Source organism: Helianthus annuus, chromosome 4, assembly GCF_002127325.2.
Source record: "Helianthus annuus cultivar XRQ/B chromosome 4, HanXRQr2.0-SUNRISE, whole genome shotgun sequence".
Classification (NCBI taxonomy): Eukaryota; Viridiplantae; Streptophyta; class Magnoliopsida; order Asterales; family Asteraceae; genus Helianthus; species Helianthus annuus.
This window is the reverse complement of record NC_035436.2, coordinates 185,118,591-185,140,136: the sequence shown is the minus strand read 5'-3', so window position 1 is coordinate 185,140,136 and position 21,546 is coordinate 185,118,591. Positions and strand designations below refer to the sequence as shown.

The 21,546-nt window shown below is 37.4% G+C and overlaps 2 protein-coding genes and 1 pseudogene across 2 annotated transcripts; 2 read left to right on the top strand and 1 right to left on the bottom strand.

Annotated features, from left to right (window-relative positions):
- Window positions 1-741: 741 nt before the first annotated feature.
- LOC110935151 (LOB domain-containing protein 36) lies at window positions 742-1,803 on the top strand. The gene has a single exon (XM_022177691.2). The coding sequence runs from the start codon at window positions 855-857 to the stop codon at window positions 1,740-1,742; it is 888 nt and encodes a 295-aa protein (XP_022033383.1). The 5' UTR covers window positions 742-854; the 3' UTR covers window positions 1,743-1,803.
- A 2,271-nt stretch (window positions 1,804-4,074) lies between these two features.
- Window positions 4,075-10,477, bottom strand: LOC110937500 (annotated as a pseudogene).
- Window positions 10,478-13,402: 2,925 nt separating this feature from the next.
- On the top strand, window positions 13,403-17,500 carry LOC110937501 (F-box/WD-40 repeat-containing protein At3g52030). Its single transcript, XM_022179929.2, has 9 exons — window positions 13,403-13,633; window positions 14,652-14,852; window positions 14,943-14,997; window positions 15,237-15,335; window positions 15,500-15,603; window positions 15,705-15,794; window positions 15,899-16,038; window positions 16,170-16,254; window positions 16,949-17,500. The coding sequence occupies exons 1-9, from the start codon at window positions 13,470-13,472 to the stop codon at window positions 17,313-17,315; spliced, it is 1,305 nt and encodes a 434-aa protein (XP_022035621.1). The 5' UTR covers window positions 13,403-13,469; the 3' UTR covers window positions 17,316-17,500.
- The last annotated feature ends 4,046 nt before the right edge of the window (window positions 17,501-21,546 follow it).

Genomic DNA, 21,546 nt, shown 5'->3' with positions numbered 1-21,546 from the left:
ACTAACGGACCAAGAGAGAAACGGATATAAACCTATTTGAAATTTGTTATCTTGGGTTTTGAAAGCTTATCCCATCTAAACATTTGTATATCCGTGATAATCGTCATCTTAGTTTCTTCTTCTTCTTCTTCTTCTTTCTTCTTAATTTGTTATCTTGGATTTTGTTTAGAAGAGAAAAGAAAAAAAAAGGTGAGTGTTAATCGTTAGACTAGAACTAATTCCGCTTTCATAGCAAGTTGTTTGTTTTTTTCTATATTTTGTTCAATTGGAATATCTGATCTTGAAAATATTTGTTTACCATCAGTTTCTTGCATAATTGCACTGTCTGGGCTGTAAACAAACCGAAAGAACACGAACGAGTTCGTTCGGTAAGGAAATAATGTGTTCACGAACGGTTCATGAACACTTGACGAACGAGATTTTATGTTCGTGTTCGTTCGTTAACGAAATGAACGTGTTCACGAACACATATGAACACAAAAAAAAAATCTAACGAACAACATAAACAAACGAAGATGAACGAATGTTCACGAACACAATTGAAAGAACGGGACCTATGTTCATGTTCGTTCATTTAAATAATCAAACGGAATTTCTTGTTCATGTTTGTTCATTAATTAACTGAACGAACGTAAACGAACTTCCTGCCAAACGGTTCACGAACTGTTCGCTGAACATTTCGTTTACAACCCTAGTCTTGATGTATATGTTCTTTTGTAAATCATTTTTATTAGTCATCTAATTCTTTTTACGATCTTGAATTTTAGTTCTTTTTAGGATGTTGAATTTCAGTTTTCAAATTTCATGAAATTTTGAAGGTAGCAAGAGGAGTAGTGAGCAAAACAAATTTAAAAATGTCGTCTCCGTGTGCTGCTTGTAAGACTTTGCGCCGTAAATGTATCAACGAATGCGTGTTTGCACCATACTTCCCACCAGACCAGCCTCATAGATTCGAGAGCGTACACAGAGTCTACGGAGCTAGCAATGTTGCAAAAATACTCAGCGATCTTCCTGAAGCCGATAGAGTAGAAGCTGTTACTTCCCTTGTATATGAGGCAGAGGCACGGCTAAAGGACCCAATATACGGTTGTGTGGGCTCAGTCTCTATTCTCCAGCACAAGTTAAAGCAAATCAACACTGAGATACAAGCCGCCAAACAAGAATTGGCTACCTACATTGGACCATCGGCCATGAACACTGGGTTTATGCCGCAGTTTCCCAACCAGCATCCTTTGGTAGTTCCTGTTATAACTTGTAACTCGGAGCGGATGTTGGGGACTTCTTCTGATGCTCAACATTTGGTTGGATCTGGTAGAGAGCAAGACATGTTAAGGAATTTTGAGCACCATCCACACCAACGAATACGACATCAGCAGCCGACGATGGCGCTTAATAGATGTTTTGATGGTACTGGCGGTCTGCATAATCGACAACAATTATACGAGGCTCAGCAACAACAATTGGTTGAGGAGCAAGATATGTTAAGGAAAATGGAGCACCAACATCAACAGGCGTCCATGGAACAATTGATGCGTAAGAGACGTTTTGATGGTGCTGGACCTTCGCATCAGGCAACACATAGTGGCTCGTATGATTGTAATGTGTATCGGTCATCACAGCTGCAGTCGCATCCACAACAACAGGATCTTCATCTACAACATCAACTCTTGCTCCAGCAACAATCGCAGCCGCAGCCAGATCATGGAGATGGTAGCGAGGAGCGTAGCAGCGTTGATCCGTGATGAAAATCAGGTTATGATCATTCTTTTTTCAGTTAGTTTTTCATAGAGTCGAGCAACAGTCGATATTATTTTCTGTTCCATTAGGTTTTTCTTCCTTGATAGACTAATTGTTACATTTTCGCATACCTGCACCCGTTTCGGGCATTCATAATTTTGAGTAAAAACTTTGTTTGTTCTATATATTGTTCATGCTTTATTCTTATTATGTTTTAAACGACATACTCTTTAAATTGTCTAACAACTGTGAGCATCTTAACATAGTCATTTCTAGTGGTGCACAAATAAACCAAACCCACACCCATACACGGTATATTGGGTACTGAAACCCATACCCGGTCCTACCCATAGGGTACGCACCGGGTATCACTTTCAGTTCAAAAACCCGTATCCAGAACCAGACCCGATTTGTACCCGACTATACCTAAAATCGGTTCCAGTTCTATGCCCGTAAGCTGGTTTTTTTATGCCCGAACCGGGGTTTTTTTTTTGCATATACCCGAATTCACATATATGTGCAGCAAGCCCTTTAAAAACTCCATCCATACCCCAAAATACCCGAAAATAGAGTATTAAAATACCAGGGTATAAGGTACATGGTTCCATACCCTACTTGGAGCCGTTGACACCAAGAATGGGTTTTCAAGCCAATAACCGGTTCCATGCCTGGTCATGCCAATACCCGATTTCTCCATACCCGAAAGCAGATATTTAAAAAAAGAGGTTTTGTGCACCTCAAGACTCGGCCCTAGTTCTATTGCCAAGACGCCAATCTGTTTGCAGTTTACTCTTTTTTGTTTCCGCCAGACTAAAGTTATTGGGCCATTGCGCTATCAGGGGCCGTTTGGTTCGTGGAATGTTTTTGAAAGGAATTTGAATCTTGAAAAGAATTGGAATTTGGTGGAATTGGAATTAATTCTACTCAAATTTTGTATTGTGTTTGGTTGGTAACTTTATAAATGGAATTAGATTAATTAGATAACAAATGAGTTATTTTTGGTAATTAATTAACATTCCATTTGAAAGTTAAAATTCCATTATTGATGTGAAGGATTCTTAAATTCCAATGAATTGTGGAATATATTCAAATTCCAATTCCGTCATATGTCAACCAAACATTAAATTTCAAGGTTCCATCACAATTCCAAAGGGTTCTGCGAACCAAACATCCCCTTAAAGTATTATAATATAATGGCAACTTTTAGTTTCATGTACTTGCTAGATTTTGCATAAACACCTACCTCTATTGTTTACCATATAGGCTATTTTTTAGAAGTGTTTTATAAATGCTTGACTGATTAGTATAGCTAAAACACGAATGTAATGATGCGTGATTGAGAAATCGTCTTAGGGTCATAAATAGTTTGTGGATGTTTTTCCCGAACCCATTGCTGATCAGAGACAACTAGCCATCGAGTTGGCAACCTCCTAAAGTGTTCGGAGAGACTTTTTAAGGAGTTTTTGGCGTCTTCCATGCGGTATTCTGAGAATTGATCTTCCCTGCGGAGTATATGTTATCAAGAAATTTGGTTTTACATGAATAATGCAAATGACTAATATGTAGCACCTGCTAGCCACATAGCCTTAACGTCAGGGCCGGCCCAGAGAATTCAGGTGCCCTGTCCTAGCTCGAAAATATATGCCCCTTCGGCCTTAACAAGTGTTAAGTAACAAAGACTATTAGTAAATTTATTCACTCTTAAATTAACATGACGATTAGTAAAAATGCAAAACCCTCAATTTCTAACAAAGTTTCTGACAAATTAACGGCCAAATAGTCGACAATACATATTAAAGCCTAAAGTCAAACAATGCATACATATTGAACATCAAATTAAATAAAGTCATAAATTAATAAAGTATTATTATCATTATCAGTTGTTAAAAGAAAATAAACAAACTGAGGATGCTTGTTTATGCAAGCTTTTAAAATAAAAAAAAAATAGTACTAGTAGGTAAGCTTCACTCATTTCCGGAAAAAAAGAAAAAAAATCAACAGAATTGCTGGGAATCGAACCTGAGAAATCTTATATTTTTAGCACGCAAACTAACTTACAACCAAAGAATTAACCATTAGACCAGTTCTTCACTATCAGTTATAGTTCCTTTTAATTTTTATTTATGGATGCACTTAGTATTTTTTATATGCATTATAGAAAAAATGTGCCCTTCGGAATCACGGGCCCTGGCCGGTGGTCCTCCCCGCCCACCCTCAGGGCCGCCCCTGCTTAACGTCGTCAATTTACCATAGACCTATGGTCCAAGTGGTTGCTTTCACCCGTCCTACAAGCTAATCGAAATTAAAATTTGGACCAATTCAACTAAAAAATCACTATTTTTTCAGAAATCCAATTCCACCGATACAATAGCGTTATTATTCAAACCAAACTCAATCAGAATCATCAGAGGAATAATCTTGTTGAGGATTAAGTGCCAAAACCATCTTGGAAAGATTTTCACCAATATCTTCAATTTCTTCCCTACCAAAACCCCAACTTGTAAGCACGTTGGCACCTATCGATCCTCTTTCAATGCCAAATTTACGAATGTACCCCAATCTATTTTCCAAGAATGGTAAAACAGCAGTGGTGGACCGCAATCTAGCTGCCATAGGGATCGAGTGGACATCAAGTGGTCCCCTCCTTGAAGGAGATTCCGATACGGTGGGGCAATTCGATAACAAATCACCACGCCTGCCGACAAGGTTGTTAAAGATGGAAGGAAAAGGTAACGGGATTGGAAGAGGACAGTGTGATACTGATAAATGAGAGAATCTAGGCCTTGTTGATGATGTGTTCTCGTATTCTGTTTCAACGGCTTCTCTCACTTCAGAAACCGACACCTCTTTCTCTCCTGCCCAAATGCCGATTTAAATAACTGTGTATTTTATTAAATAGAGTAAAATGTCATTTTCGTCCTGAGGTGGTTTGGCTAGTTTTGCGACTTTCGTCCAAAGGTTTGTTTTTTCGCATCTAGATCCAAAAGATTTGAAATCTTGCCATTTTCATCTGGCACGTTAACTCCATCCATTTATCTCCCTTAAATCAGGGGTATTTTTCATCTTTTTTGTTAACTTAAAGGGCAATTCGGTCTTTTGAATACTTGTACATTACACTAAGTACTTGTACATAAAGTGAAAAGGACCGAGTTGCCATTTAAGTTAACAAAAAAAGATGGACTTAACGAAGCGGATGAAAAGCGCAAGATGTCAAACTCTTTGGATCCAGATGCGGAAAAACAAACCTTTGGACGAAAGTCGCAAAACTAGCCAAACCTCAGGGACGAAAATGGCGTTTTACTCTATTAAATAAATATAAATGCACATAAAAAGAGGTAAGACAACAAACATATTTAAACTCATACCAGCTCCAAGGGCTCCATGCACCATCAAGGTTTCAATGGCTTGCGAGTCATCCACATCGTGTGCGGTTTCCGGGGTTAGTGGATGCAAGTTTCCTAACAAAGGTTGTTGGAACCGTTTACCTAGATTCAAAAAACCCACCAAAGCGGAAACAATAAAACATTTGGGAGAAAGTGATTGAAATCTGGATCAATATGTATATATGTATACATAGATACCAGTCATTGACGGTGGTGGCATTGCAGCATCAAGAATAGCAACAGTATTTTGCATGCCTTGCCCTGCTAACATTTGTATGCATTCGTATAAATCCATCGCACCAGATTCGTTTGACGATTCACCAGTGGGGCCCATTTTTTTCATCCGGAAAGGGAGATTGATAGAGTGTATTGCAGATGCATAAACCGCACTAGACTGATAAGAGTTTTACGTCTTCTACATAAAGGTATTGTGAAACCCTGCCTTTAGACATAAAACACAAAAGATTATTAATATAAAATAAAACCAGTATAATTCTTGGCATTGTTTATTAGGTAGAAAAGCTTACTTTCATTAAGTGATGGAAAAACAAAGGAACAATCAATTTGCATAAGGACGATAGTGCCGAAAACGACACTGCATCATGAAGATTACTGGTGATGGAAAGTTTCCGGCTTGTGAGGGTATTATAGTAATTAGGGCTTCTAACAGAAAACAACAAAACAGGAACATTAGTGTACTCGTCTGCAATATTCTCCAAAAGAGACGCAGCTACGCCAGAAAATCCTCCTGAATCATCAACCATAAATTGAATTCCCTGAACATGATCACATTCTTCCATGAAAAAACGAAGTCTTTCATTAATTTCATCGCCTTGTAGACCCTCGGATACTGCATTTCTTCCAATACCATAGTTGTTAAACTCTTTAGGATCCATCCATAACCCGTTTAATTCGAATAAACTTTGTGGATGATAATGAACTTTCGAAAAATCAGTCCAATATTGAACGCCGTCCTCGAAAGACTTAACTACATCTGTATCCAATATCTCACTCTCGTTTATCTCATGCCCTTCATCATACAGCCTTTGCAAGAACAGATTCTTTTTATGAGGTTCAGACGCTTGAGTTGAAACATTTCCCGTCCTGTACAATTGCATATAGAGTGTTTAAAAAATTTGTTAAACAAACATAAATAATGGTTAGTATACGGTACATAGAATCAAAATCTCACCATGTGGCAACACCAGATGATGGAGATGGATTATGGTTGTACAATGTACCACGTGAACTCATAGATCCAAGAGATCCTGCAATACAGAAAAAAATATTTGGATTAATTTAATACCGTGGATCGATGCATAGTTGTTAATGGCGAATAGTGACAAATAGCGATAAGGTACCTATATGCTACATAGCGAATGGCGGGTGGCTATTTTATAAATAGTAAGTAATGCACTAGAAAAAAGATTCAAAAATTTTATATGTATATTATATCAAAATACCCTGATATATATGCTATTTTACATGTATATTTAACAAAAACCTAAAATCCAGCTATTTTATAGCTATATTTAATTGCTATTTATATTAAAAAAATAAAGTAAAATAATCTGTCACTGTTATCGCTATCTATCGCTACAGCCCTAATAGCGAGCCTAGACCTATACGCTACGTAGCGTGCTATAGCAATCGCTATGCCCGTTATTGACAACTATGTCATCGATGATACTGTAAGATAACCAATAGTCACTTTCTGTTAATTTGAAAACTTGGCGATTACCTTGAAAATCAACCGAAATCAAGCGAGGCGTGTAAGTGGGTATGCCCTGCGTACCAATGATAGAATTTTACATGAGTGTTACTTAAGATGAAAAAACTAAAGCCCTTCAGATATATCAATTACAAAATTTTACTCCATAGATCAACAACTTAACCTTGGTTTTACCTGTTGAGTCTCGCCAGTTCGGTAGAGAACATCCATATCAAGGTTTTGATTCTTAAAGACTAAGTGAGCCTGGGGGTCTTCAAACAATCCCAGCAATTCATCCTTCACAAGGCAAACAACATCAAGAAGTAAACGTTCGATAAGTTACTGACGAACCATTGGATAATCATTAACATAAAGAGCTTGTTAATAACCCCCGAGATGTATAAATAATACTGAATACATAGCAGACACCGGAAAATTAGAGTAGTATCCATGGATCTTCATATCTTAGAACTTCAACATGAGCTACTAGCTAATGGATTTATGATGTTGTTCGTATATTTACATCAACACACACAAATCGAGTAGAGGCGTAGATTTACCTGAAAGTTCCAAAAGTGAGAACCGATGAAATTAGCATAACTCCCAACTTGAAAAGTCACAAGCTCTTTCATACTTTGCTCCTATCAAACAAGATATTTTATTAGGTGGGCAAATTGGTCGGGTCAAATATGCGTTGGTTCAAAAGAGAACAAATAATGGAAAAAAAAAACATAAAACGGGTTAATATAACTTCAACATGAGTTAATACAACTACATCTTCATCAGTAACGTTGGCAAATTCGTCTTTCCCTATGGAACAAATTATACACATTCAAAAGTACATCACCAATTCGATAGACAAAGATGACTTTACTTGCTTCATTGTCAAAAAAAAAAAACTCCCAACTGTTACGGTTGCATCAAGCAAAACAAATGTTAACTTTAATAATCGATAGACCAGAGAATAACATAGATGTTTCCTTGTTTCCAAACCAACATAAACCCTTAACCCGGACCAACAAATGCCTAAACTGGACAAATATTTGTATTGTGTTTCGTCTTCGGTTCTTATATTTTCATAATATCGGGTTTGGGCCGGTCCCCGGGTCTGGACCGAGGGTAAACTAAATTAAGATAAGAGAACCGAAATTCATTAACTCTCAAATGTATAAGAAAAGATTTTTTGCTTAGACGCATGGAATTGGCTAAGCATTTTATTCGAACAAATATAGAACCAAAATGGATGGTTTTGGGGATATCATCGATTTTTAGATAGGAAATGTAGTTCGTTTTTCCGGTCTATCCTATTTGATCATTGATATTCGAACATTGTTCTCTTTCCTTTGTTCTAGTTCATGATCTGAACGAGTCGCACATACACCCTAGTACATGTTCCTCGACGCTGAGGGCATCCCCGAAGCGCGGGGTGAACAACCTAGAGGTTGTTCACACTTCACACTTGTTAATCACTATCTAATTTTACCCAAGGAATTACAGCAGAATCCTTGTTTTAGCTACTTATTCACCACTAGGCCATGGGTATGTTTGAACACCTTAGAAAATGAATCCAGCCGTTGTCATAATTTCACATTTCAGATGTGTACGTGAATGGTCACTAACTGTCAAATGGTGATTTTGTTTCATAACCATTAGTTTTATGTAAATAGAGCATACAGATACTCATAGTCAAAAGGTGTTGACCAATTTGGTTGTACGGGAAATGTGTACTTAAATTGTTGGCACTTGAAAGATTACTTGCAGTGAATGTCTTATTGGCGGTGGGTTTCCGGCAGGGGCAGACTTACGTAGTAGAATACGGGTTCACCGGAACCCATTGACTTTTGAACTTTTAGTAGAGATTATATAAAAAAAACTGAGCGAACCCATAAATAAATATTAAGTGAACCCACATATCAAAGTTTAACTTACTGCAGCTAGTAGAGGGCGTGTTTTTATGGAAGAGGTATCAAGTTCGAGCCTCTCTGCCGTGTTTTATACCTTTTTTTAGTCTGAGACGTGTAGTTGAAAATCAAACTCAGATGGCATAAAATATGCAACATTAAAGAACATACATACTTTCATATCAGTCTTTGATGACCAGTATACCACAGAGTTAAGAAAAATTATAGAGCACAATCAATTTTACCAACATTCATCCTGAGAAACAAGAATTTTTTTCTAAAGAAAAAGAACACACTGTTTATTTAAAGAACCAAAAATGAAAAGTTACATCTTGTGGGAAAGAGGAAAGTTAAAAAAAAAATCGATAAAATGTATTGTCATTTTATGCTTCAAGAAATAGCAACAGACTCCAAAAGTAATTTCTTAATAGCAATAAAATAATCTAAAGGCACTAGTAGTGTGAATCATATACAAAACATATGCATGAAAATGCACAAGCAAGTAACTGCAATAAATAGAAAACATCAACCCAAAGTAGTAAATGATTGAGCAGTTTAAAGCTTTCACAAGTAAAAGTTGTTGACAGAGGAACTACCGATATACAAATACAAATGCTAATTCCTCGGGTGGTTTACACAACTCGTGTGCCTAAGAAGATATGCCTGATGGTTTTGAGGTAAACAATTACAAACTCGTTCAAACCCACAAGCACTTTTAAGTGTAATGTGCAGTCATTTCAACTTAAGTTCAGGTAAAACAATAACTTATCAGCACAAAATAAGTATATGTTGTGAGAAATTTGTGGTAAACTTTCTACTTATTAACATTTGGTTGTGAGAAATTTGACCCAACCTGAAAATTTTATTGTTTGGTTGTGAGAATTTGACCACCGGAACAAAAAGAAAACCCATAGGAAAAAATTCATGGGTCCACCGTTGGTTTCTGGAATGTTATAATATCATAAACGTAACATCCTTTTAACACTAAAGTATCCCTGTCTTTTGACAACAGTAAAAAGAAGATCAAAAGATCACAATGTCAAACAGTGAAATTTGGCAATAGATATAATCTAACATCATAAAATTCATAAGATGCAAAAAGATATGGAGAGCAATAAGTTATATCATTAACACGCAAGTTGCGTAACTTTAGGCTCCAAATGATCAGTTTTAGTTAAACAAAATGTCATTGGTTGCATTGCAACTTCCAGAACCATACACTCTGCATCATGCCATCATCCCATTTTAGAAGCAATGTTTTGGTCAGGTTGTTAACTACCTGATTGCAGCAAAATTTGAGCAAAAATTGCAACAAAAATCATTGAGACGTTTCATCAAACATGTGGTGGGCATGGTTAAATCTTGCAAATATACATGAACTAAACAAGATTCATGCTAAATTGCAAAGTAACTGAATTCTAAATCAAAAGTCTACAAGATTCATGATAACTCACTTACCTGAGGTTGTCGACTATTTGCAAGAATGAACGCGAACAGAAGCTTTTAGGGTAGTTGCAAGTGGGATTAAGGAAGCGAAACCATTGGGAATTGAAGGTTAAGTAGCTCAAACAGCAAAATCTGATAGAATTAAGCAAGCGAAACCATTTGGCGGCACAGGCACCAAGGGTGGTTGAGGAGTTGAAAGCTACAGGATACTAAGATTCACTGCTTTTCTCCTCTAGCCACATACATACTTGACTACCACAGTCATCTTTGAATTGATCTCGTACTCTAATAGAGAAATGGAAGCCTTTTTCTAAGACTACATGGTATGGTGATGGACCATACTTGGAGGATGATCCGCCACCTAGGCGACACATCATAGTCCTCACTAAGATGGTCCATCCTCCAAAACTAGAAGGCATGGTAGGATGATCCTAGTCATAGTCCTTCAACACTTTTTATGTTTTTTTTATGTTTTTTATTATTTTATTTTTTTTAACATTTGACAAATACACTAATAAAATATTTTCATTAATATTAAACACACATTACATAAATATTAAAAAAAAACATAAACTTAAAAAAAAGACTTAATAAAAATAAACATAAAGTTAAATAATTTGATGCTTTTTCATGATGTCGTTTTGTAGTTTTTTCAACATCGAACGTTTCGGCTCGGGTTCGTTCTCGACATTCATCATCATTATTTCCCATTCCTTAAGCCGAATTTTTTCATCGGAGATTCGGATTTTCTCATTCGACAATCGGACCTTTTCTTTTAACTTCTCGTCCGATGCACGACTTTTTTCTTCGACGGCCCGCTCCTTCGCCTTCGACTTTTGGGCCGATATGTCGTTGTACACTTTTAGGTGTCCCATAAACTCAACCATGTTCGGGTCCACCGTTTCCTTTCCTTTTCCCTTGGCCCGCTCCTTTTTTGTTTTGTCTCGGCCCGGTGGACGCTCGGGTTCACGTACGTTATACTCGTCTTCGTCATAGTCGGCGTCATCATTTAAGTTAATGTGACACCTCGCGTCCGATCCACCGGCGCTTAAACTACCCGTTTCCGATGTTTTTTGGCGTTTCGCCATCGCCACCTCGTTAGGAATGGGCGCCCATTTTGGGTCGTCTTTTACAACCATCCACGCGCGAACGTGAGGAAAGTTGGAACCATGATTTTGCTTATACTTTTGCAATGCCATTTTGAACACATCCTAGTCGTTCCACCCGCTACGACGGTCACTTGTATATAATTTGTTATACTCCTCGCAAAACCGATTAATGGCCGAGTTCAATTTTCGCCACTTCGATGAAACCGAGTCGATATCTCTATACGGGCCTTGGTCCATCATGGCGAGAAACTTGGTCAATACCTTGGACCAAAACCCGTCACCCGGTTGATTATTACCTATAAAAAAACAAACAAATAAAAGTAAATAAACAAAACAAACCTTACAACATATAAAATAATAAAAAAAAACTTACTGTTATGAATTAAAAAATTAAAAAACTTAAACTAAACTAACTGTGAAGAATTAAAAAATTATTAAATTTAAAAACTAAACTTAAAAAAACCTACTGTTATTAAAAAAAATTAAAAACTAAACTTAAAAACTATTAAATTTAAACCAAAAAAAACTATAACACTTAAAATGTAAACTTTATAAATTTAAAAAGATGTAAACTTTATAAAGATGTAAACTTTAAAAAGATGTAAACTTTAAACATTTGGTTGGGTCGGATTGGTGGGAGTATTCGGGTTGTTCGAAGGAGTGTTGGGAGTATCCGGGTTGTTGAACGGATCCATGAAAATTATGTGGAAGAAGGTTGAGAGTGTAGTGGAAGAGAGTGTAAAAATTATAGGAGAAAATGGTGAATTGTGGAGGTTAATTTGGTGTTTGATAGTGAAAATGGATGTTTAATTTATATAATTTAAAATTATAGCCGTTTGGCTTTATTCAAAATATAGAAATTTAATTTTTTTTTATTAACGGTCATATTTTAATAGGGGGGCCCACACTTTTTGCGTCGTCGCCAACGTCCATTTTCGGACGGAGAAGACGGGGACGGTAGGGGGCGGCACGGTGTTTGGACCGTCGCCGACCCGCGACGGGCCGGGGCCGACCCCCATACCGTATAGCCTAAAAAAATGAAGACAGGGAATCGGAACTCAATCATTCTTTCTCTGTGATACTGACCGTAGACTCGCCGTAACGGACGAGAATAGTACTAGTTGAATATTATCGGTAAGAGATATTAAGATGGGAAAATTACGAAAATAACCATTGATTACCATAACTTTCGAAAATAGCCACCTCATCGTCATTGGATAAGATGGGAAAATTACGAAAATAACCATTGATTACCATAACTTTCGAAAATAGCCACCTCATGCGTTATTGGATAAGATGGGAAAATTACGAAAATAACCATTGATTACCATAACTTTCGAAAATAGCCACCTCATGCGTCATTGGAGTGGCGCATCATGCGCGAGATGCGTCCTTCAAGCACGGGATGCTTCCTTCAAACACGAGATGCGTCTTTGGAACGAAACTCAATAAAAAATGGGGATGTGACCACGAGATGCGTCCTTGGAGCGAGGCATCATGCACGGGATGCGTCGGGCAAGTTTCTGAAGCGTCCGGCAAGGTTTCCGGGGAGTTTCAGGTTTCCGACGGTGAACTACCTCTCTCTCTCTCCATTGCATGCAACTCTTTCACCGTAAATCAAATAAAAGTTAATCACGATTTAAACTCAAATCAAAAGAACAAAAATTCAAAAAACGTTGTCGTCCTTTTTTTTGTTTTGTGATTCATTCCAGCAATTCTTCACTTATTATCACGCCATCGTCAACTCTTCAGCCACTAACGTCTTCGCCGGTGATGAACCCCCCTCTCTCTCCACCGCCTGCAACTCTTTCGCAGCCGGAAAACTCGCCGGAAACCTGCAACTCACCAGACGCTTCAAAAACTTGCCCGACGCATCCCGTGCATGATGCCTCACTCTAAGGACGCATACCGTGGCCACGTGTGAATTTTTTATTGGTTTCGCTCCAAAGACGCATCCCGTGCTTGAAGGATGCATCTCGTGCTTGAAGGACACATCCCATGCCCACGTGTCCATTTTTTGTTGGGTTTCACTCCAAAGACACATCCGTACTTGAAGGACGCAACCCAAGCATGATGCGAGGTGGCTATTTTCAAAAGTGGTGAATGGTTATTTTCGTAATTTTCCAGATTAAGATTCTATATTTCGAACGCCCCAAGTATTGGTTCCGTAAGTCGGTCTTCGATGGACCGGAGCACATCTACCGCCGGTCCGCCACCGTCGAACAAGCGGAGAAATATCTTATCACCAACGAGAATTCAAGCTCTGAATGACGACATCATGTGTAGCGTTTTCTCGTTCCTTGATTTAGTCCATCTGATTCGTTGCACTGCCGTATGCAAGTCCTGGTAACCCTAGCCCCTTTCAATGCTTAAATTTACTTCATTATTTTAGGCACTGATTACTTATTTGAGATCTAGATTGAGATTCTAGGGTTTGCTTATTCAACAGCACAACATATAATTCTGATTAACCTCCCCTTTAGCTTCTAGGTATCAAAACTGTCATTGTTGATTAATAAACAGTTAAGAATAGGTCTTAACTACTTTTACTCGGAGCATTGTTTACTTTGAGTGTTGCAGTGGGAATGTGTTTATAATTCGTTTGTGCTCACTAGGTTAGAATCATGTGTATTACACGGTTTGAATTAGTTAAACTTGGTTTTATTTTTTTTTAATTTTCGATATGTATGTTAGTAAAAGGCAAAAGAGGAAAATGAGAATCACAACTCTTAAAGTTAGAAAATTAGAAACAAAATAACCGTCAATTAAATTTTTATCATAACAATGGTAAGGTTTAAATAATGAAACATGCGATGTTGATGAAGAGAAAATAAAGAATGTATTGAATGTAATAATGAAAAAGAAATTAGGTAAATTTGAAACGGGTAAGGATCCGTGTGTAAGCTAAGTAGGTATACGGTTTAGGCAGAAAAACAAAAATTAAGGTTGCCTAGAATTGTTGCATGTGTCGTCTTAGATTTTTATTTATTAGCTATAGAGATAGAGATAGAGATAAAGAAGAGATAGGGATAGAGATAGAGATTATATAAAGATTTAACAATGTATAATCTTATACTGTAGGAATTAAAAATTAATATTTGAATTAAAATTAATGTAAAAGATAAAGTGAGAGAGCGACTCTCTGGTAATGACACGTGACATTCTTTTGAATCGTTTATTATAATTGGGCTTTGCCCTTTATCTGACAGAACAGATAAAGTGCCTTGAAAGCATTGATCTAATACATAGGCTCAAGTGGAAGTGTTTATCAGTCAGTAAGAGCACAATATATTTAGCGAGCCTTTTCTAATAAAAGAAATCACCTTCGACTTACTTTCTTCTTGTATTATATGTTTATGTGAAGGAGCGGAGTCATTGATAAATCAAAGTTACTTCAAATTTTGTGCTGCAAGCAAAGAGGGTTTTTGGGTGGTGATTTTGACTTACCTACGTCTTCAGAACGAACCTGGAAAAGTAAACTTCGAGACTTGGCTATTAGTCAACATCGCTCAGCGTTACATACAGGTCATGTTGACATATATCAATGGAAAGGTCATTCGGATGGGTAAGCTTTACGTCATCAAAATTTGCTCTAACTGATTCATTGTTGATTTTTTGTATATTGATTTATTTTTGTAAATTGTTTCTTCTGTAGGATTGACAGGTGCAAAATGAAGATGGGATTGATCCTCACCGGTGGAAGTGGCAAGGTAGTGTCTATGCACATGTATTAATATCATTTGTACCATCCATGACTTGTAGTTTAAGTATTTTTTTTTAAATTTTAATTATATTTAGAGAAGGAAGATAAAGGAAGACATTTTTCCTTGATAAATCTATATTCTTTTTGTCATGTTTCATTTTTGGCAAAGTTTTCATATTATTGTGCTATTGGATTATGCTATACTTATGCATTTCCTTTATTAACCATCGTCACCACTTTTGCTAGGTGTTGCGTCTTTGGTCTGTAGAAAGATACAAATGTCTCGCTGAGTATTCTCTTCCACAAACAGGCTCTTTGATTGACTTTAATTTTGATGAGAGCAAGGTACTTTCTGTCTTTTTTTCTAATACATTTTGAAAGTCATTTCTCACCCTTTCAACCATCAACTTTCTACAAAAGTTTAAGGCAGTTTGTTAGTACTTTAAAATGATAATGATTTTGGTCTACTACATGCTTTCTAACCTTAGTTTTTGGCTGCATATTTGTAGGTTGTTGGATTAGTAGGAAATCGCATATGCCTATGGAGGCGCAATGAAAGGAGAAGTATATTTACTTCACAAAGTGGTCAATTTCCTAAAAGTGCTTGCATGTGGTAAACAATTTGTAAATCTCATTTTATATTTATTATCTTTTTTGTTTATTTTTAGTTCAATTGCATGGTGTTAAAAAAGAGCATATCCTCTTTGATTGTAGCTATGTAGATCCAGAAGCTGTTGTTGGATGCGAAGACGGGAGAGCTCGTGTGTTTGATATGTATGGCAGGAAATGGTCTAGAATCATAAAGTATGTATTTCATAAGTTGTTAGATGTTTTTTAGTGAAGGATTTAAACATTTAATAATGGAGTTTTTCTATAATTAGAGTTTTTCTGGTAATGATGTGTTGTAGGATGCACACTGGGCCCATTACATGCTTATCTCTGAGTGATGACCAGTTGCTAATTGGTGGTTCATCCTTTGGCCATATAGCTTTATCAGATCTTTCATCTGATCAGCAAGTAGCTACACTCAAGACTAATGATTTTGCAGGCTTGTTTTTTCTTCGATAACAGTTGCATATTTTTCTGTGGTTGATGAAAGATTGTTTCATCTATATATAAGCATGTAGCTTCTAAAGCATCTTTAACATTCACAATTTGACTTCGGTCTTTTTGTAACAGGATTAACTACTTTGTGTTACAACTCACGTTCACATATAGTATTCTCTGGGTCAAGTTCAGGGCGAGCTTCTTCTTGGGACCTAAGGTATGTGATATCGTAGGGGTGCGAACGAGAGCTTTGTTTTCAAAGCTCGAGCTCGGCTCGGGCTTGGCTCGTTTATAATTTATTAATTAATATATTAAATAAAAAGTATAAATAATAGTCTAGTTTTGGCTCGCGAGCTTGATAAGTGAAGCTCGGGCTCGAGCTCGTTTGCTAAACAAGCTTAAATAAAGGGTAAACGTTATTAAATATTAATAAAAGCTGATATAACACTAAGGCTCGATAAGGCCCGACGAGCTTCACATGCCAGGCTCGATAACTAAACGAGCTTTATTTTAAGATCAAGCTAGGCTCGGGATCGATAAGGCTCGACTCGTTTCAAGCTTTTTCTCGAGCCGATCTCGAGGAGCTTGCGAGCCACTTGGCTCATTTGCACCCCTAGTGATATGTGTATATATTAGTGTTAAGTTTAAATGGGAACCAATAAATGTTTAGGAACCACTTTATAACCATTGGATCATATTTCAATCGATGGTTGAGATCTCCCTCTCTTATGTCTATTCTTCTCTATGATTCACAACCGTTTTTTTTCCTTCTAACCATTCCGTGATTTCACAGATCCAACGGTTATAACGTGGTTCTCATTTGAACCTAACCCTATATGTATATGTGTATGCATCTTATGCAATATTTTTAAGAAAGCAAGAATGAAATGTTTCTATCTGGTCACCTTCAGGATGATGAAACAATTATGGGAAGCGCGAGTGAGTCCAAATATCATATCTTCAATTCAACATATGCGTGATGACATCTCGATATTAGCCGTGGGAGGAATAGATGGTGTGGTACGCCTCGTGGACCCACAAAATGGCGATTTTTTGTCAAATTGTATTATTTATGAAAGTAGCAGAAAACTAAATCGTTTGGAAACTTGTAACTCAATTGTTACGAGAAAGAAAGGATTAAGAGTTTCAGAAGATGCACGTTTTGATTTAATGCCTCGAATATCCAGACCCTCGATAAGCTGTTTAGCTGTGGGGATGCAGAAGGTTGTCACCACACATGCTGATGGGTATATCAGAGTTTGGAAGTTCAGCAAATGATAGATTTTCAATCTTTCAACTTATGTTTCAGTTTTTTACCTGATGGGTAATTGTATATTCATGTTGTAACATTCACATGAACCCTGTATGTGTAGTTAGAGATGAAACCATAAGCGTAAAGAACGTGTAAAACAAGCACACAAGCCGTTGCCTTTTTCAAGAAAAAAAAAACCTAATTGTGTTAATACTGTGATGTGAATCTGGATGACAAATTAGATGGTGACTTTCCGCTACCAGGTTGGATTGATGTCTGGACTGAAGTTGGACTTACGATACAAAGTCAAACCCAACCCAATGCTGTCTGTTAACTGGAAGCGGCAAAACCGTCTTAGTTGATTCTTGATCAGTTTGCAAAACGGGTGTTTAAACGTTTGCGAGAGACTTTACATTATACACATTACTTATACATGTTGGTCTTGATATAATACCTACTCAATCATCACATAGAGTTTGCATGTCTCCTATTGCGGGTTAACTACTAGAGAATTCTTTGTGTATTGCAACTCAAAACTATAAGTCAGAAAATGCTAGAATCATTCCATTCGATACCCATGCCCGATCCAACAAAATATGGAGCAATATACGGCAACACAAGGGGGACATGATTCAAAAGCTCTGATCCGCAAGCTATAGATCCTATATTTTTGTAGGTCTTATAGTAACTGGCGTTGCTCTGGATTTCCTAAAATGCAATTTTGATTTAGGGTTTTTGTGTTTTGTTCTAGAATCGTGGATGAATAGAAATATGTGTTTTGGCTTATGTTGAACACCCCCAAGCCTAAAGTGTTACACAAACATTCCTAATAGAGAACTGAACTGACCAACAAAATTATTCGCGAACGTCTCCACCTCTCCTAATCCACCTTGCATTCTTTGTCCCATGGATAAATTTCTCTCTCCATCTCTCTCTCTCTCTCTCACAACTCCCTCTCTCACTCTCAGTCTATAGGCTTCCGGCCACGAGTGCCAGTAGCGCCCCCATAGACACCTGTTGTGCGGTTGTGGAATGTGAATGGTCTAATGATCTAAGTACATATATAATTATATTTATGTGTATTTATATAACTAATATAATTATTTATATATTAACAAGTTAAGCTTATAAATTAATAATACTAAATATGATTATGTGGATTAATGAATAAATTATATACCCAACCTGGTATACAGATATTAGGTAAACCAGATACCATAGGCATACATTATGAAACTCTATTACATAATATATCTTAAAAATATTGCAATTAGGCTATGTGTAATGATCAGGCTATTTTTAACCATCACATCGCCATATCATGGACCAAAAACAAGAAAAAACCAAACACCCGTTTCTCGGGGCCTTAAAAACCTATACCTACATGGGATAACACAAGAATTCAACCTATATTGCAAAAGAGTTTAAAGTTAATAGTAGCCTACCTAAACGGGGGCGCCCCAACTGGTATAACATGTCCTATTAGACTTTTATGATCCGCATACCATATTAACATACCCAAAAGAAATCATACGAGGCCCATAACGAACCTGCCACTTATATGTCGCAATTTGACTAGCGCAATAAGCAACCCATGCAACGGGGCCCCAACCCCAAGAGCTAACCCATAAGGACATTCTATTAACACTAACCAACCGGGTCAGACAATAAAAGTTGTACCCCCTTTCACCTTGATCCATTGGTGAGACTTCCAGGCCAAATTAAAAGCTGGGCCTGTTCAGTGATACTCGAGCCTGGTTTTCAAATTTAATGGAGGGACTTTATTAAGTATTTATGTCATAACACTGTCGCCACTCCTTACAAGTTAATGGTTTTTAGTGCACCTTTTGAGTTGGGAGTGATTGTTGGTCAGAGCTAAAGTACTTACCCTAAAAGCTCCTTCCTCCTTACATAACTCCATAACAATATAACTAAAACATCATAGTGCATAAATCATCCGGACTCATAGTTACTATATGTAAAGACTTGGGAAAACCATGAAATAACCAAAAATACTATTATAATTTATAGAACAGTATGCAACAAAATCTTTGACTAAGGTATAAAGTTTTTATAATGTGACATTAAAAATTTGATTTATAAATGGTCGGGCTTGAAATCCCGTACATCTTCTTCATTTGTAAATTTGACATATGCTTACGTTGAGTATTGATTTCCCAATATTAAAATATGTGTTACATATATCGTACGCATATATGATGTACAAATATGTATACTTATTTTGTTTGTGGGTTGGTGCTAGACTTATGTACGTCTCTTGGTCCTATACTTTCCTAAATAGGAGACTAAATTGACATTAGAGTTGTACACATAAAAGGAGTGGAGCGAACTAATTGGGAAATATGTAAAATCACCTCACATGGTAGAGTTTGCTCTAGAAAAAACTTATTAATCAAATGGTTATTCTAGTATAATTTACGAAAGAAAAAAAAAAAGAAAGACAGAGAGTATTTTCATGAAAATTTTGTTTTGTTTTATATGATTCAAACATCTAAATTATGTTTTTACGTGCAAATTTCCCTTATTAAGTTGAGCGCTATATTTATATAATATGTTATATGTAACGCCCAACGTCCCTGAACTTTAGGAATTTGTCAAGATTAGTCCCTGAAGTTTAACCTTTTGTCTATAATTAACCCTAGTCTATGTGGATTGTCTATTTCCTTTAATGTCTAAGACTATGTTGGGAGTGCCAAATACTATATGATTGAATGCCTGGAATGCCTACTGTTGGAACGCCTAACTGAGTTATGTCTATATGTGGGATTGTCTATTTCTATATGACTAAAATGCCTATACGGAATGTCTATATGCTTGGAATGTCTAATTCACAACACTTGGAATGTCTAAATCTATGTGCGGAATGTCTATATCTTGGGAATGTCTATATTTGGAATGTTTAAATCTATTTGGTGCTTGGCTCCTTAGACTCGTGAAACTTGATTCTTGGTTGAACGAGAGACTGGAGCCTTGTCACTGGCGGAATCTATTAATCTTGAAAACTCTCGATGAGTACGTTATAAACTAGTTAATTCTATTGATATACATAATGCAATGCCTAACCTAACGCGTAAAACGAATCCAAAACGGGACGCGGAAAAGGATGGGTTGGCCAGAGTGGTAGACCGATCGGATGACCAGCCGATCGGATGACCGGCCGATCGGATGGCCGGCCGATCGAACGGCACCCCAGCCGAATCAACCTTTCTCCTTTCACCCCTCACCTGTAAATAGGCTGTCACATCACCATTTCAAGTGATGTGACAGCTCTGATCGAACCAGACGCACGCGTACACTATTTCTCCATTTCCTCATCGATTTTGGTACGTTTCAAGCTAGATTCTTGTACTTTCTTACTCTACACATCATTCTCTACGTGATTCTCACCTGAAATCACACTTTTCACCGTGAAATCTCTCAGATCTGAGATCTTGAGGATGATGTTATCATGGTGGTTGTACAAACTATCAGGTGATGTCATTCTGAGCAAGATCTAGCTCAGATCTAAGATATTTCATACGTTTTTACACTAAATCTAAGATAAATCTATACTTTTTCATGTAAAACTTGGGTTGATCTTTATCTTTTCTTCGAATTTCTGATTTACTTTGGTGATAAACGTGACTGAACGGGCTGTAGACTTGATCGGTGGTCTAGAGTTGGTTTAAGAACGGATTGTTCACTGATTAAGACGATCACGGGATGGATTCCGACATAAACCCGTCGCTAACAGACAACTGGTTGAATTGGGGTGGTTCCCGACCTGTCAGAACGGCTGTTAAACGGTAAGTTAATGTTGCCTCAGTACGTGCCGTGACGTCACCAATAACTTTCAAACTTAGTAATTTTACAAAAGTTGGTAAACGGGAACAATAGGCCAGCCGATCGGACAACCGTCCGATCGGTCAGCCATCCTTCATACTAGGCCAGCCGATCGGACAACAGTCCGATCGGGCGGCCATCATCCACATTAGGCCAGCCGATCGGACAGCCGTCTGATCGGGCGGCCACTAATTACACTAGGCCAGCCGATCGGACGACAATCCGATCGCTCTACTCTATTGCACCAAGTGGCAACCCGATCGGATGGCCATCCGATCGGGCAACCAACATCAGCATACACTACGTGAGTCATCCGATCGACTGGTTAGCCGATCGGACAGCCGTCCGATCGGACAACCATCCGATCCAGTGTCCTGTTAAACATTTTATTCAACCTCGTTATGCTGCCCAACT

What these genes read in the sequence shown, in the direction of transcription:
- LOC110935151 (XM_022177691.2), top strand. Translation starts at nt 855, where the DNA reads ATGTCGTCTCCGTGTGCTGCTTGTAAGACTTTGCGCCGTAAATGTATC.
- LOC110937501 (XM_022179929.2), top strand. Translation starts at nt 13,470, where the DNA reads ATGGACCGGAGCACATCTACCGCCGGTCCGCCACCGTCGAACAAGCGG. An exon ending in TGGAAAGGTCATTCGGATGG is followed by an intron (nt 14,853 to 14,942) that starts GTAAGCTTTACG and finishes TTTCTTCTGTAG; the next exon opens with GATTGACAGGTGCAAAATGA. An exon ending in CCTAAAAGTGCTTGCATGTG is followed by an intron (nt 15,604 to 15,704) that starts GTAAACAATTTG and finishes CTTTGATTGTAG; the next exon opens with CTATGTAGATCCAGAAGCTG.